The following is an 18,416-nucleotide window of genomic DNA, read 5'->3' on the forward strand; positions in this document are numbered from 1 at the left end:
AGGAATCAATATGCATCAAGCTGGTAGAACTACTATGGTTAAAGAAGTTCTAAACTCAGTACCATGTATCAAATGAGTACTTTTAATATTCCCAAAACTCTTCTAAGGAAACTAGATACTCTTCAAAGGAAATTCTGGTGGGGATTTAAGTCTAATAGAGGTTTGAACTTAATATCTTGGCAGAATATGTGTATTTCTAAAGATTTGGGTGGTCTTGCTTTCGGAGATATGGAATTATTAAACCATGCACTCTTATCTAAATATGCTTGGAGAATATATCATCAGCCTGATCACTTACTTACAAAAATACTCAAGGATAAATACTTCAAGAGAGAAGATTTTCTACATCTTACTGGTGATAGAAACAATTCTTCCTGGACATGGAAAGGAATTGAGCTTGGTCTTTCCATTCTTCAACAACATTATATTATGGAGGTAAATAATGGTAAAAGCACAAAAATTTGGGTGGATAGATGGATCATTGGTTTAGATATAAAAGTTGAACCTCTTCATCCTACACACCTGCAATATGTTTTTGTTAGTGAGTTGATCATTCATGAGACCAACAACTGGAATATGCCACTTCTTAATGAGCTTTTTCTACCAGGGGTTGTGGACAAAATTGTGAATATGCAGATATCTCAACAAGAAGATGATATAATTCGTTGGATTCCTAGTAAAGATGGTAATTTTACTGTGAAAAGTGCTTATAATAAGCTCTCAGAGTCAAGAGTTCAAAATCAAGTTGCACTTGACACTGTTCCAAAAGCAGTTTGGAAGGCTCTTTGGAAAATGAAGCTCCCACATCGTGTTAAACTCTTCATATGGAAATGCCTTAAGAATATAGTTCCTACAAGAGTCAGATTATCTCATGCCATGCACAACATTGAAACTCATTATGCGATCTGCAAGTTGGAAGATGAAACTCTCTACCATCTACTAATCAGATGCAATCATGCTAAAGCAGTCTGGAGGCTTCTCAATATTAACATTGATCAAATCCTTAATAATTGTCAGACAATAAAGGACTGGATTATTTATTGGTTTCAAGATGTTCAAAATGCTAATGTTGATGACCTGCAAAGTTGGAGAACCTTATTAATGGTGGGAAGTTGGGTAATCTGGAAAGAAAGATGCGATTGTATCTTTCAGGATAAGTCTCTAAACCCAGTATCTACTGTTTCTAAATTGAACCATTATCTGCTTAGCTTCAGTTCTTTTGTGCATGATAGTGTAGAAAATAATCTTATTGAGAATACAGTTTTAGAATCCCATGATAGTAATTCTAGTAATAATTTTATTGAGCACCCCAGGGAAGAATCAGAAGTATTTAAATTCCATGTTGATGCTTCTTATGATCAAGATACTAATGATTGTGGTTCTGGTATCGTTTTTTACAATACTGCAGGTGACCGCTCAGGTTTCAAAGGATCTTATGCAGCTGGAGTGATTGATGCTGAAGGTGGAGAATGTAGAGCAGTATTGGAAGGTCTGCAATGGGATAAAGAGATGGAGCTAGACAAGATTCATCTGGTTACGGACGCAGAAACTGTAGCCAACTCAATAAATAAAAATTCCCTACTTGTGAGATGGAAAAATAGGAAAATGTTGAGAAATATTAAACTCCTGCTAGATTCTTTTCAGTTTTCAAAGATTAGTCATGTTATCAGATCTCTCAATCAGTTGGCTGATACCATATCCAAATCAATTAGGAGGAATAGGTCAGTTATTGAAGAGTTCAGCCATGATAAACAACATATTGCTTCTTTGTTATCCAGGTTTTTTGAACCTGGAAATTCTTAATAAATAAAAGGGGAAAATTGAAAAAATGCCCCATACTTCGATGCCCCATAGGAAAAATGCCCCACGAAAACAAAGTTATGGGAAAATGCCCCACCGTCACCATTTCCATCCAAATGGTCAATATGCCGATATTGAATGGTCAATATCTCATCTGAGGATATATCATTTAGGGATAAAATTACCGTATTAGCCTTATGTGTTTGTAGGGAAATGACAACACGTGATCTTTTTCACCTACACCTCATCTGTTGTTCCTGATGTGATACGTGGATTTTGGACGCCTTGATCTTGTTCGGGTTTCACCCAATACTTGTCACGCGCATATCACTGCTGTCTCCATTTTCTACGTTTCTCCGTTAACAGAAATAGAATCTGAAGCATCTACACAATCAGAGGAGACATGGTGATGAGTTAATCCGGAGTCTTATGTGTATTTGAAGATGAAGATTTAGTAAAGACAAAGAAGACAACACCAAGTAAGTAAAAGAAGAAAATTGAAGACAAAGTCACGAAAAAGAATCACGATTAGGGAAAATTGACAGATTTAGTTTGCTTTGTTTTTACTGAAAGCTTCGTGTGAATATAAATTAGGGATTTTTCTATTTTGAATGATGAAATTAATCTAACAATTAGGGAAATTACTTGATGGTGTTACTATTGTTAATGGTGGTGTTCTTCCAAACATTAACGTTATTTTGTTACCAAAGAAGAACAGAGGCTGCCGGTACTCCGTGTTTTTCATCGAAATCTACTGCTGCTAAAATGTAGGGTTTCATATTTCGGGTAATGAAATCACTTTTGTTCATCTTAATCATATCTTTTGGATCAGACTTTAGATTTGTGATCTCTTTTTGTAGAGGGTTTTCATGTTTATATCATATCAATGGAATCAATCTTAAATTCAGATTCGGTATTGAATTTGCTTGAATCCTATTTTCCCGTCAAGAATCACATGAAGGACTCATCTGCCACCGTCGTTCATTTAACCCAAAGGCACGCCTTAACATCCTGAATGAGGGGTTTTTTTGTCTATTTTTTGCACGTGCAAACGCACTCGTGTGCGTGGTTTGACCACTTAATGCTTTTTGGATGGGAAAATGGACGACGGGGCACTTTCCCATAACTTTATTTTCATGGGACATTTTTCCTATGAGGCATCGAAGTATGGGGTATTTTTCCAATTTTCCCTAAATAAAATTCTCCGGTTATCGAAAAAAGAAAAAAAATGAAACAAAATAAAACAAAAAATTTCTTCTTTTGAGGTTTCCTGTGTATCCAAACCGGCTCTTTGATCATATCAATGACATGGAGAAGGTAACGTTACCTCCGACTCTTAAGTTGCGTCTCTCCTAGAGCGCCTCTCAACTGCCAATTGGGCTTGTTATGAGCCATGCACCACTGTAGCAGAATTGCGGGAATGTCTAAACAATTTTAAGTACTTTTCTTACCATAGTCAAGATCAAACGTTAAGTAAACATGATTCGTTGTGGACTGGTAGCTATACTTAAACGTATGCAATGCTTGAAATGCAACCATTTTCCTTGAAGTGCAACCACTTTCTTTGGAATGACATGGTTGTGGACCGGTGGATCACTAGCCGTATACCAAACACTACGGTTCCGGTTTATTAAACATTAACTATCTTCTTACACTCCAGCTTATACATGAAAGAAAAAGAGAAAGAAAAAGAAAATACTTTCACTAGTATAAAGAAGTTCGTCTCCTCTCTTAATCGCTGATTACTTCTACACCTAAATTGCATCCAGTTGTCCTCAAAACGTGGAACACAAATCAACACGTTTCCAGACAAACCCTAAACTATGGTCCCAATGACCTTAATCTGGCCGTTGGATTTAATATGTATATTGCAGAGTTGCCGATTGGAATTCAAAAATCATGATATATATCTTCAGGCAATAAAATGTAATAAAGACGTTTTTACCCAAATTGAAAGACTGTTCAAAGAATCTAATGATAAAAGATCGATTACTTTATCGTAACCCATGGAATTTTAAGGATTAGAGACTCTAAAAGATCAAAAGCAAAAAGGATTTCTTGATTACGGCGATCCATCCTATCAAAAACAAAATCAAAACAAACCCTAAATTTGTATAAACTCATATGAATTACAGTACATCATTCAGCGATTCAAAAAAATGAAAAAAAAAAAACCTAATTTGTATACATACTTACTTAGCACAAACTTACTGAAACACCCAAATCAGAGAGTACATCCACAGAATACGAAGAAGAAACAAAGCATAGCAACAAGCGCTAAAGATTCAACAGCAGTAATGAAACTCCAGACCACGCTATCAACGATATTGAAGTAATTGAAATCAGGCCATCGCAAGTAATCTGTTTCACTCCACCATGACGATATATACGAGAAACTGAAATCAGGACGCCATCGTAGAAATGATGAATTCATCGGGAATTCAAATCCTGGCCATCCAAATCCTGAGAAATTCCATCTTCTACCCATTTCTCTCTCTGCTCCTGGAATCGTCGAGTCGAGCTTAGTCAGCTACGTTTTCTGATTCTCTTTGTTTCTCGCTTAAAAAGAGTTTGGGGGAATTCCGGAATTGTTCACCCACGAGATAAGTGCAGACTTCTGTTATGTATACGAGTACAGATGGGCCAATTTTATTGACGATGTGAATATAGATGGGTCCACGGAGAAAAATAAGGAACGTTAAGTTTTGGCCCGTCGGTCAATTTCTTTTTTACGATTAAGTTTTGGTCCGTTGGTCCATTTTTTTCTACGATAACTCTCAGGTGAACCGAGAGATTTATCCCGCGTTTTATAACGACCGAGATAAATGGAGGGATCCCTTCCCATTACTATATATTCTATTATTTTATGCTCATCCGTCGGACCTTCTCGTACGGCAATTCGTATGACAATCAATGAACATGATTTTTTGTCAAACTAGGTGGATGGTTAATATGATATTGCACTATGAAAAAATAATGATTGGAGGGTGAAGAAATGCACGGGCCAATAAAACTTGCAAGCGGATGATCAAAACACGTGGCGGGTGCACAAAATCTGCGGGCAAGTTTAGAGACGAGTAAAAATCTAACGGTTCTTTTCTCAACAGCTACAATTTTCAAATGCAATAAAATCCTTTATTTTCATTTTCATTCACATCACTCCACTCTCTTTTTCCTATTCTTTTAAATAAAATCTTGCTACAAAATGAGCAATCTGGTAAGAACTGTCGTCAACAGTTCGAGGCATAAATGATCGAAAGCATGAAAAAATACTGAGGCCTGCCACAGATGTAGAGTTTAATCAAAATCCTAAAACAGAGTTTGCTTCGCCGAGTGTCGTTGCTGCTCCAGCATTAGCTGAAGGTCATGTGTTGGGGAATCAAGAGCAGTCTGAGAATTTTTACAAAATGCGAGGTGGATTTAAGTACAAACTTTTACTATGTATACGAGTAAAGATGGACCATTTTATTGACGATGTGAATATAGATATGTCCATGGAGAAAAACAAGGAACTTTAAGTTTGGTCCGTCAGTCAATTTCTTTTTTATGATTAAGTTTTGGTCCGTCGGTCAATTTCTTTCTAAGATAACTCTAGGTTAACTGAGAGATTTATCATACTGCAAAAGTATTTTGTGCTCATCTGTTGGACCCTCTCTTGGAGATATTTCTATGACAATCAATAAACATGATTTTTTGCCAAACCATGTGGATGGTCAAACATGATTTTGCATTATGTGAAAAACAGTGAGCGGAGGGTGAAGAAAAGCGCGGGCCAACAAAACTCATGAGTGGATGATCAAAACACGTAGCATGTACACAAGACCAGCGGGCGGATTATAGAAACCGCCAACGAGTAAAAACCTAACAGCTCTTTTCTCAATAGCTACAGCTTTCAAATGCTATAACAACTCTTTTCTCAACAGCTACAACTTTCAAATGCTATAAAATCCTTCATTTTCATTTTCGCTCACACCACTCCACTCTCTTTTTCCTATTCTTATAAACAAAATCTTACTACAAAATGAGCAATCTGGTAAGAGTTGCATTCAACAATTTGAGGCATAAAAGAGATCGAAAACATGAAAAATTACCAAGGCCTGCCAATGATGTAGAGTTTTTAATCAGAATCGTGAAGCAGAGTTTGCTTCGCCTAATGTCGTTACTGCTCCAATATTAGTTGAAGGTCATGTGCCGGGGCATCAAGAGCGGTCTGAGAATTATTATAAAATACGGGGTGGATTTGAAAAATTAAATGTTGTTTATTCTGGTCTATCCCTCGTAGTCCAAGCAAAAGTTGATAGATATCCCTGACGTGCGTTTTATTTTATAAGGCACAGAAAACACAACAACAAAATTATTAAAACATTGGTAGAAAGGTGGAGGTCAACCATGCACACGTTCCAATTCAGGAATTTTGAAATCGGTAAGCCCGTTTAACTAAAATTAAAATTTATATTTTAAGCAATTATTAAATAATACAAAATAATTAATTATACCTGATATTATTCTTGTAAAAAGGAATTACGCCCTTGATTTGTGTTTCATTTGTGGGATACCAAGTGGAGTGGGAGAGTCTATACCATTCAACTAAAAAGAATATGTATCTCGTGATAAATGGAAGACCCTCATTTTCTCGTTTTTAGAATCATAAAGATTTGAAAGGAGCTGGAATACATTGTTCAGCGTTGAAGCGTTTCCTTATGTACAAGGAAAACTCAAAAAATGAAGCTGAATATCCTTATGGTTGACAGGTCATACGTTCTTTCCAAACTCAACTACTATTTCTCATATTGGTTGGCTTGAAGCGTTAGAAGATCTTGAAAAAGCACGGAATTATGATTGAGGTCTGCAGTGTTAGGAGAAATGTATTGTGGGCTGGATCAAGCGTCCATAGGTATATACCTAACTTCACTAGTTCTTGGGCTTCATAGAGGTAAATATCTAAATTATTATTTTTAAGTTTAAAGAATTTTTATGAACAAAAACAGACATCGTCAAAAATACTAAATTATAGATTGATTCGCAGTATTCGTGGTATACCTACTTTGTGTTGGTAAACCAGTTCTTAAAGACAATACCCATAAAATTACATCCAATACTTGACATGTACTACACGAGTAACTGGGCGAAGGACATTGGTAGCGACGACTCGGTTTCCAGTTTTGTTCAGAGGTATCATCACATAACTCTGAGCCACAAGAATGTTGTTGTCCATCCTTACGTTAATTTTCCTGAGTTTTGAAATGACCAGGTACGAGCTATTCTTGATTATTATCTATGAAGAGTTGTTTTTTTACACTTCGCAAATGGATATGGTTGTTTGGTACCTGGGAGAAATACTATTGTTCCAATTACATGGGATTTATGAAATTGCAATTAACTGAAATAACGAGGGTACCCAAATACACCACGTCATTTCGTTTCAACCTATAAGTCTGATACCAAGTGTGATCGTCTATGGAAAAAATTGAGAGAATACAACAACAAGGTATTCACTTGATAATAGTTATGGTACAAGACCGATTGACTATATGATCAATGTCAAGTGATTAGGATGTAACATACGAGTGTGTTGATGGTGGTTTTTAGTATAAGGCGAAAAACTGTAAAGTCTATCTACCTGACCCGGCATCATATGTAGTATACATTTATATGTATATATTCCGCAGGGAATTTGGAGAATATATCAAAATATGATGAGTGCCTATGTCTCTCTTCATATTATATTAAAACTCAATCTCCTAGATGAATTGTTCACTAGTATAGAGCCTAATGAGTATATAAGCTCCTAGATGCATTACTCACTAATGCCGGAGCCTGCCGAGTATTTTTCCTATGCTATGTTCCCCGACTGAACCCTTAATATTGATATGGCATGACAATTTGTGATCACTCGCAGAAGAGTAACACGAATTTCCAAGTATCAAGGTTAAGGTTCTTGCATAAAAGTATTCAAATCGGAAAAACATACTGCTCTCTGGCAATAAACTTAAAATAACTCTGTGTCAACACATAGAATTCAATCAATTTTGTGATAATTCAAAAGATTCAGATATTGCCCTGGCTAATTTGAAAAAATTAGGGTTTTGCGCCATGCGCAGTATATTAGACCCCCGGTCAAAATTAAGCTTAAGAGAACTAGGCAATTAATCCGCCATGCATTAGTAGGTACAAAATCCTACCCAAAATCAAAAAACAAGGAATACAAGGAGCCTCGGAATAGGAGCAGCAACAAAGGGAGGTGTGGCCATGCCATAGGCCAGCTGGCGCCACTTGCAAGTGGCCACACCCCATGTTGCCCGACCGGCCCCTGTTTCCCGTTGGCCAATCAGGTCGCCTTAAACCCGCCACACGCACATGAGTTGTGGCTGGGCCCATACTTGTCGGCCCTATTTCTCATAGACCAATCATGTCACTTTAAATCCGCCACGCGCACTGGAAGTGTGTCCACGCCCATGCTTGGCTGGACCCCTCTTTTTTATCGACCAATCAGGACGCTATAAACCTACCACAGTATTAAAATAGGCAAAATTGCGCCAGATGGTCACAATGCCAAATTAGCTTTCCAAAACCGCGCCAACATGCCAATGGCATGCCAAACGTACATTCCAAATGTGTCATCCCGCTCCGCATGCTAAAGGCATTCCAAACATGCCATGCCGCGTCAATGCACTAAACGTGCATGCCAAACATGCCAAACGTGCCACTTTGCCACAGCCGCATGCCGAACGTGCCAACGTGCCATGAATGGCGCGCCTATGCGTTAACCCACCTTCTGTTCGTGGCCAACGCCATAAAAGACTTCAATTAGGGTATCCTAATCAGAAACACGACCTTGCTTTAGTGGCGTTGGTCGAAACCCTAATTTCCAGTCGTGGCCCAAATTATGCCACTTCGGTCTCCACAACATGCCACGAGCCATGTGGGACCCATGAAACCCTAAGAATGGCGTCATACCATAGCCACTCATAGCAACCCTTGCTCCTGTGGCCGTTTCCACATTATGGCTTTGCTATAGTTTCTTTGGCATGGCTATGGCGCCGTTTGCACAAAAACGTCACTGTGCCGCGACCACATGCCACACGCACTAATTAGGGTTTCGGCATGCCAACCCTAATTTAGGTAAAGTTGCTACGCCAACCAAGCCAAGTAATGCTACCCAGAGCATTGGGATTGATGTGGCAACTGGAACTAATATTGCCAAGGAAAAAATATCATTTGGTCCTTTTTAGGTGGGCCCATGTCAGTTTGGTCTTTCGGGAAAACGCCTTTACTGTTTGGTCCGTAATTATTTAAAAATATTAAATGGACAAAAGTACCCTTCCGTGTTAATTTCTACTTTTTTTGTAGCAGTTCATTCTTCAAAATGAACTCCTGTTAATTTCTACTTATTTTTTCAGAAATCACCTAAAAAACAGAGTTCATTCCAGAAATGAACTCCATATAAAAACCTAAAAAAACCAGAATTCATTTCAGAAATGAACTCCATATAAAAACCTAAAAAAAAAACAGAGTTCATTCCAGAAATGAACTCCATATAACATTCCAAAAATGAACTCCATATAAAAACCTAAAAAAAACAGAGTTCATTCCAGAAATGAACTCCATATAAAAACCTAAAAAAAAACAGAGTTCATTCCAGAAATGAAATCCATATAAAAACCTAAAAAAACGACGAAAAAACACACAAATCTTCATCTTCTTCATCATCTTCATCGTCTTCAACAGCAGCAACAACAAGACAAAGATCTAAAAAACAAGATCTTCAACACGAGTTCATTCTTTTCAAATCTGATATTAGTTCATCCTTCACAGCAAACATCAACATCGTCGTTTTCATCTTCATCTTCACACAAGCATCATCTTCATCATCTTCATCGTCTTCAACAGCAACAACACCAAACAAACCCTAAAAACTTCGTCGTTCATCATCTTATTTTATCGTCTTCACATCTTCAAAAACAACAATCACGAGTTCATCTTCAAAACATCATCACGAGTATCATTTATCAACAACAACTGTTTATTTCTTTCTTCATCTTCTTTACAGTAGCAGAAAAATAGTTACAAAGAAAAGAAAAAAGAGGAGAGATAAAGTAGATCTGAGAATATGGAGGTGAGAGAAAGTAAATCTGAAAATAATATCTTCTCTCTTGCTAATTGACCATATATATCTTAGGATGACGTCATGGTCCCAAAAGGATATTTGTGCCACTACATGATGAAAATTACATCATCCATGACGTCATACTAGGACCAAACTATAATTTCTAGGACCAAACTATAATTTATTTTTCCAAAATGGACCAAACGGATAATTGACTAGGTTAATTGGACTAGACTCTCTCTAATATATTATTTCTAGGACCATATGATATTTCCTACTATTTCCAATCCATATTTGGGTCTAACACCAATGTGCCAAAATCTAGAGGTCATTGCTACGTCAGGCGCTACTTGCGCCACCGTGCCACCGGCATGCGCTAACTATGCCAACCATACCATTGTGCCTCTGGCATGCGCTAAATATGCCACTACACCATTAGCATGTGCCAATGGCGCCACTGTGCTATCATCAGGCGCCAATAGAATGTGGCCATAATCAACAGCCACCCTTTCTCATGAGTTACGATCTCGGCCGGCCAAATTCGCTACCGAATTGACAGGCCTGTGGCAAGTCTTAGGAGACCAACCAAGACAAGCCTTTGACTTTGACTTGATACACATAGCAATCTGCTACACGTTTTCCATGAAAACACTCGAGACATCAAACATGTCACAAACTGGGGAATACTCATCAGGGTATTGGTATGGCGGTTTACAGCGTGCAACATGTCCATTATAAGAAAGTGTCAGAAAGAAGGGAAGTTAGTGGAGGCAAGAAGTAGTGGGTGTAAACTAACCCGTCTCCTTCATAGTGGGAACGTGGTTTCTGGCATTTACACACGACCCCACTTCTCCATAACTCAATCATTCCCACTTTCTACGAGATCAGGTGCGTTCAATATGACTTGTATAAATAGGTTTTACCTATTTCAACCAAAAGGAAGTTTTGGTTAACAACAACACAATTATTCAGAAAAACACAAAAGAACTGATAGCTTACATTCCGCAAGCCAGTTCCATATTCTGATACAAGTCATAAAATAGCCACACCTTCAGAATTAACCATTCTGGTCTCAATACCTTCTTTGCTTCCCTCCCTAAGACCAACCCTTCTCCTTCACTTTGTGACCGAAGAAAGACTGGAACGGCCATTTCTTGGTTTTGTCCAGGATTGTACAAATGGATCTCTCTAATCTAAAGTACTCCTGTGCAGTGCATTTGTTTAAGGTTTAGATTCGTTTCTCATCCACACACCCAAATTTACCAAAACCATCAGAAACAGTTTTTACCCATAAACAGAGTGTTATTTACTTTATTATATTAAAACAATTGTAATACGGGAGTAAAGTTAATGACACATCAAGATTTTGTTAACGAGGAAAGCGCAAATGCAGAAAAACTCGGGACCTAGTCCAGTTTTGAATACTCTCATAATTAAGCCGCTATATAAAGTACAAATCCAACTTCGTATAGCTGATACCAAGTAATCTAACCATAGATACTTAGTTCCCTCAGTATCCCCGCGTCTACGATCATCTGGTCATGCACGTGAATCCCAAGACAAAAATCATTATTTGAGTTGCTTTACCAAAGTAAAGTCTTAAGCACTCAACTCCTTTTGATCGTCTTCCAAACAGTATAGGAACACATTTGTCTGGTAACTAATCCAATAATCTTTTAGAAAAAGATTTGTTGAGTTGTGACAAAGGGTTTTCCATTTAAACTAGTAAACTCCTTTATTGGGTTTAGATCAATCAAGATCATTATTAACGGGGTAATTAGATTCAGATTCACAATCAATCTAAATAGATCTCGAAAGAGAACTATAAAGAGATGTCGATCTATTCAACTAAATAATCACAAATATATCAAAGATAAACAAGGTCTGGTTGGATCCTAGCCGATCAATATGTGTGCACAAATCACGAGATACGAGAACCAATAAGAAAAATCTTCTTGTTCTTCATATCTTCAATTGCTTTATTTTGTACCAGCACACCACAAACTTGAATCCACTTATGATCGATCACACACCGAATGGAGTTTGTTAACAATAGATGAACACAAGTTGTCTTTAGATATAAAAATAGTTGTGAAGATCTCGTTAATACTTTGATCTAGTTTGGATGACCCTTATGTCAGAAGAGAAGACTCTCAAGAATAATCAAACTAGATGCAATTAAAGTTTCAACAACCATTAGTCAATCAAATCAATAATCGAAAACAAAAATAACAATGCAAATATCTAGTTTCCCACCAACGGTGCTCGTAGAGCTTCTTTATCCCACAGTAGTCTTTAAACGAGCGACCGTAAAAGATTTCGCCTAATTAGGGTACTTTAAATACACCAAATTCCAGGATGAGTAACTATATTTCGCAACAGCTTATGCCCTGTTGCGAAATTTTAGTTGCGAATTTCAGTTGCAAAAAAATTGCAATAGTTTGTCCCCGTTTCAAAACTCGCAACTGTTTGATATAGTTGCAATTCGCAACATATTGGAGTTGTACGCATGTGACTCATGAGTGTGGTTGCCTACACTTTCATATGACTCGGTTTCAGTCCATTCAGATTCTTAGTCAGCTTCAAAACTGACTCAGGTTTAGACTAAAAATTGATAAGTTCATTTTTTGTTTTTATTTTTCATTATCTTCTCCCTCTCGTTCACTTCTCTTAGGGTTGAACTTATTCTTCTCATCGATCGTTTTACACACACAGTGATGATGATGATCATAATGATTTTCAGATCCTTGTCTCTACTTTTATCTTTCTTCTCTGATTCTGTTTCTCTCTCGTTCTCTTCAATATTTTTAGGGTTCAACTACTCTGATTTCAGATGAACTTGTAAAGGCTTAAATCAGTAATATTATTAAGGTCGAATGATTTGTTGATTTCATAGATCTCAAATCCCAAATCGCCGACCAACACCAATTTATTAAGGTTTTTTTTTTATTCATTTAGAGATCTTTTTATATAAGGGTTTAGACTAACAAAACTCAAATCATCATTTATTTTCTGAATTCAGGGTTATATCATCTCATAAGTTATGGATTTGTAGAGTTGTAATGGGTTTTCGGTGTAGTTCATTATTGTTGTGTTTTTTGTTTGTAAATTAGGTTTTCTTGACATCCAAAATTGATTTTGTTACAGGAAGAGCTGGGGTTCCTATAGAAGTCATGGGATTGATGTTTGGGAAGTTTGCAGATGAATATATAGTTCGTGTGGTTGATGTTTATGCTATTCCTCTGGGGTTAGTGTTGAAGCTATTGATAAAGTTGCTAAATTCATTCATTGCTTTTCATCTTTTACATTATTTTGATTTGATCCTATAAAGTTGTTAAATTCAGTGATTGCTATGAAGTTTGTAATTTCTGTGTTATGTGTGTTTTAATTGTACAGGATGACTTTATGTTGTGAAAGAAGTTGGGTGAAGGTGCTTTTGGAGTAGTTTATAGAGTTTCTTTGACAGAGAAACCTTAGCTCAAAGTAATTATCACACTCTGTCTTGGATTAACTTCCATTGATTATTTCTTTCAGTATGTCAATTGGGTTTTGGAATGCTATTATCAAATGGTATATTTATCTTGGGTCGGTAGTTTTTAGGCAATTCAAAAGTAACAGGAGGTTACTTTGATTGACAATTTTGTATTTTGATTGACAATTTAGGAATTTGAAGTAAGATATTGAAGTAGCCCAGAAACTTCACTTTAGCCAATTTTTTGGATTTGTCATTAGAGTAACAGTGTATCAATTGCATAAACGCAATCAGCTTGAGGTTGTACAGGACGAAATTACGAAAGGAAAGGAAACTATAAGGAAATGGATAGACTTCTGAACAGTTTAAGATTTGGATTTTAGTATGAGAGTACTCATCAGCTATAATTTTGAAAAATCAGTGTCATTAACTGAAGTGCACTTATAACCCAAAGGATAGAATCAGTGTCTTTAACTGAAGTAATTACAGTATTATAACCTTGAATAAAGAATATTGTCAATTGAATTTGATTTCTTTGTAAGTGTTATTCTCGGACTTGAACACGATGAACTGAATTGCATGCTAGAGAGGGAGAGTTTATTGTAGACTGATGTGTATGTATATATGCATCTTTTAGTTTTGTGCTCGCTTGCATATTTCCTGCTATCTTGTTGCGTTCCAAGCTTACTCAATTGTCAGTCTTTTACATTGAAAAATTAAACTGCTTTCATTTAGATGGCATATGCTCTAACAAGTGTTATTATCCTATTTTAATATCAGCTGAAATATATATATAATCCATTCAATCTTTAGATGGCGATAGAGGAACTGCTTCTAAGCACTCATTTCTATGATTGCTGATGAGGTATGTCTACATTTGACGGTCAATTCATATTTGGGAATTGGAGTTTTGGAATCTTATTTATTGATTAGTTCCCTATCCGATAATTCATTTGGTTTCGTTGATCGTCGTGTAACCAGGGCAGCAATAGTGGGAACTGTGTGTGAGGGAAGTTGAAGTCCGTAAGGCTGTTTTCTGTTAAGTTTATTTGTAATCAAAATTTCTAATTGCATTAGTGATTCGATTTAATTTAAGGTATATAAGGGTGTTTTTGTGTTCTGTTTCTTTTGATTGGTTAGGTGCAGCTGGCGTAGGAAATGAGAGTCACGAAAGTAGTTAGTATTGACCTTTCTGTAAATCCTGGAGATTGGTACTTCCTCATCCGAAGATCTGCAATAATGGTCTACCATATAAACTTTGAACTGGACTAGACGGACTGTTTTATTTCAGGAGTTACTAAACTGAATCATTGAAATTGTTTTAGTTTTTCTTGATTTGTATTATTGGATGCCTTACGACTATTCATTTGTAGTTTTTGAATGTATCAAATCTTAGTAGTTTGTGTACTTCATCTATTTAGGTAGCTTATCAGTAGGAAAAAAAGGATAAGGGAGATAAATGCATTACCAAACCACTTTCATTATATTGCTGACCAATTCTTAGTCATGTTCACTTTTAGTTTCCTGTTCTTGCAAACATCCGATGAACAACTGTAGAATTTCATGTTGCAGATGGGATTTTATGGCTCAAGTACTCAACTTTATACTTTTCTTGTGATCATTAATGGTTATTTTTATTTATTAAGCATTGTTCTTATTTGTTTAATACTCATAATTTCTATGCGTTCCTCCAGGCTATCTTGCCATACTGTCAAGCACTGGAGAAGTTCGCTCCTCATATCCAACAGGCATGTGTTGACAGTGTTATGGGCTATTAACATTAATCTGGGTAGGGTTGTTCTTCAGTTACTTAATGTGATGGTGTGACTGCCCTTGCAGGTTAGCATGGAGACCAAAGGGAAGGGTGTATCAATTGATGGTGTTCCTCTTCCTTTCGAGGAAGGCGAAATTGATTTTGGTGAGTCAGATTCGAATGACCAACACAGATTTTACCAGCTAATTCACCAGGTAAAATTGGATGTTTGTATCCACAATTTTTTAAATGTTACTTCTGAATTCTCATGCTTGCTTGAGTTTATTCCCAAAGCCATTCTAGAGTTATATCATATATCAAGTTTTCCTGAAACTTTCAGGGCCGCGTGATTCCTTGTGATTTTATTGGTGTTGTTAAGAGTCAACAACCTGTGTACCTGAAAGGTGCTACCCTAACAACAGTTCCCTTAAGAGTAAATGTCTTATCAAAAGGCTTATCTTACAAAGAACTGTAATTAGATTTTTATAATGGGTCACTCAGCCTTCTACTTCCTTCTTTGAACGCGCTGGACATGTTTGTCACCAATTGAGCTTTAGGGTTATCCAATTCTTAGTTTTTTTGTAATTTTTAACATCTTAAATTGTAAGTAGTTTGAAGTTATGTAATATTTTCTTTTATCTGTATGTTTAACATAGCTTTTTATTCTTTATGTTACTTTCAATTGTTACCTAAGTGAGTTGTAATACATTGATATGTTGTACTTTTGTCATATTCTTCTCGAGAATAAGGTCCAATAATGAGGCTGATGCTAATAACTAAAGTGAATGTGCAGTATTGTAAAATGATGGCTCACCACAGCTCTTGGTACACCCACAACCCAATGGTACCAACTCCGTTATATTTTGTCTCAGCCAATATATGTCATGGCTGGACGAGATTACTAGAAATCTTCGTATGGTTTCTCGAAATGCAGAGAGTTATACCGTATAGCTTTCGTTTTAGTTAACCTTCTTCATATCTATTAAATTTAGATATATGGAAGAAAAACAGTGGTTCTCGAGTTCTGAAATCACTTAGAAAGTGGGAAAAAAATTTCTTTACCACTAATTTTTTTAGCTAACCTTTTTTAGTTCAAGTGTCAATGAAAACTGTTATTTGTTTCCCTGTATTACTATCACAATTCTTTTTGACAATTGCTACTATCATGGTGTACATGGGTTTTGCAGGTTGCAGATATGAGCAGTAAGTGCGACTATTTACAAGGCTGGTTATGAAGCAACAAGAAGCTATACTTTTTTGAGCATGTAGGTAATAAGGGTGCACACGGTACGGTTTGGATCAGTTCTTGCCGAGACCGAGTACATGTACTTCCCTAGCCTCGGTTCTAAAATTTTGGACCGGTACCTGTACCTTGTACCTCGGTTCCGGTACCATTCGGTACACGTACAGTACCAGGTACGGTTCCGGTACCAATCGGTAGTTTCTGTCAGAATTCCAGACAGATTTTAGCATAAGTTCCTGAAAGCACATACAATGAAGATGATCCTTTAGACTTCCGTTTTCCATGTACTCGTACATTAGAAACCTGCACGAGATGAAGCAAAAACTAGTTCATAAACATCTTTACTCAAGATTGAAACAAACAAAACAAAGAAATTACCTTTCACGGCTATTAACACAGAAGCCTCTTGGAGAAACAAGATGACGATGATGGAGTCTTTCAACAAGTTCTATCTCTCTACAGAAATCATCCTCTGCTTGTTCTGAGACTTTGTCCATCCGCTTAACGGCAGCCACAAAACCATCACTGAATTGAGCTTTGTATACAGTTCCAAATCCACCTTGTCCAATGATTGTGTTGAAATTGTTCGTAGCCTTTTTTGTTTCTTTGTAGCTGAATTTACGAAACATGGATGCTGGACCTGAATGAAGTACCATCATATACGTGAGAAACATGTAATTATGTATCTAACATCTTGCATAAAATAGCCAACAGAGGTTACATGAACATACCTTCCATAAGTTTCCGGAATGACCGAGTAGCGAAGGCCTTCCAAGAGGTTTTATCGGGAAATTTCGAGTCCTCTAGCTGTCTGCTCTTTTTGCCGATTAGAAGTATCATCACTATTAGCAGCAGAACAGCTGCTAGGTACATTCGGTCCGGGACTTGGATAGGACCGTGTGTCTGTACCTCCCTAATTCCGGTTCCTATTTTTTGGACCGGTACTTGTACCCCTTCCTCGGTTCGTTACAAAAACAGATACGGTTTTACCGGTTTCGGACCGGTCCGGGTTATCGGCTCGGTTCCTGTGCACCCTTAGTAGGTAATGAATGTTGAGCTTGTCTCCAGTCTTGTGCCTTTAAGATTATATCTACTACTGCTATTACACTTCACATAACAACTGCAACTGCAGAATTTCTATATTCTGAAAACTTAGGAAACGTTTACATACTTGTCTTTTTTTTGATACTATGCACAGTATTTGTATGTCCTTGCAACTTAAGAAATATTTCTAGCTACATATTAGAATTTAAGAAATTTATATGTATTGCCTAAGTAGTTCTTTTAAGAGGTATACAGAATAAGTCTTTAGTTTATGATTTCATGAGTTGCCTAAGTTCAATGATGGTTGGTGTTTATAATTCAATATATGAAATGACTATGTATTGCCAAAGTTATGTCTCCTATAAATTTATGGGTATATGCTTTGAATGTTTTTGCCTAAGATCTGAAGAATTTAACTGTATTGCTGCCTGAAATTGTTGCAGGGGAATGATTTCCAAATGAACAGGGGAACTGAAAAATTAAAACCTGATTAAAAAGTAAATAAATAGTGGTTTTGACCGGTCCAAAACCTGATTTTGACTTGATTTGACCAAGTTAAAACCACTATTTTTTGGTGTTGCAAAAAATTTGCAACCGGGGTGAGCTTCCAGTTTCGCAACTGGTTAAAGTGTTGCGACCATCTTATTTCTCAACTGTTTCAAACTGTTGCGACAAACTCACGTTGCAACAGTTTGAAACTTATGCAACCGAAAATTCGCAACTGATTATTAGCCGTTGTGAAAAATTGCAACATCAACTTTCGTAACAGATTCAAACTGTTGCAACCCCTCTTTGCAACTGAGAAAGACCGTTACTAAACACTAAAAATGGTGTAGTGGCGTTTCATCTCCGAATAGACGGCTCCATCAGAACAACACTAATGAAGTTTGCTTGGCTTTTGGTATAGTTTGCAAGAAATTAAAACTCAACTATTTATAGACCAAGCTTGTTTGGACAACAAGGAAATTCCAAAACTGAAATATTCTCAAGATATTCA

At 36.8% G+C, this 18,416-nt stretch overlaps 1 protein-coding gene across 3 annotated transcripts; it reads left to right on the forward strand.

Annotated features, from left to right (window-relative positions):
• The first annotated feature begins 12,568 nt into the window (after positions 1-12,568).
• LOC113346948 (glucose-6-phosphate isomerase, cytosolic 2B-like) lies at positions 12,569-15,874 on the forward strand. 3 transcript variants are annotated; one of them, XM_026590507.1, is made up of 8 exons: positions 12,569-12,844; positions 13,055-13,154; positions 13,304-13,390; positions 14,160-14,244; positions 14,361-14,621; positions 15,074-15,127; positions 15,219-15,347; positions 15,473-15,874. In XM_026590507.1, the coding sequence occupies exons 5-8, from the start codon at positions 14,538-14,540 to the stop codon at positions 15,605-15,607; spliced, it is 402 nt and encodes a 133-aa protein (XP_026446292.1). In that variant the 5' UTR covers positions 12,569-12,844; positions 13,055-13,154; positions 13,304-13,390; positions 14,160-14,244; positions 14,361-14,537; the 3' UTR covers positions 15,608-15,874. The 3 variants fall into 3 exon arrangements, 2 of the variants coding, with proteins under 2 accessions (XP_026446292.1, XP_026446293.1); XM_026590508.1 differs by having other exon boundaries at positions 14,193-14,244; XR_003358680.1 differs by lacking the exons at positions 15,219-15,347; positions 15,473-15,874 and having other exon boundaries at positions 14,361-14,970; positions 15,074-15,128.
• Positions 15,875-18,416: the final 2,542 nt, after the last annotated feature.

Source organism: Papaver somniferum, chromosome 2, assembly GCF_003573695.1.
Source record: "Papaver somniferum cultivar HN1 chromosome 2, ASM357369v1, whole genome shotgun sequence".
Lineage (NCBI taxonomy): Eukaryota > Viridiplantae > Streptophyta > Magnoliopsida > Ranunculales > Papaveraceae > Papaver > Papaver somniferum.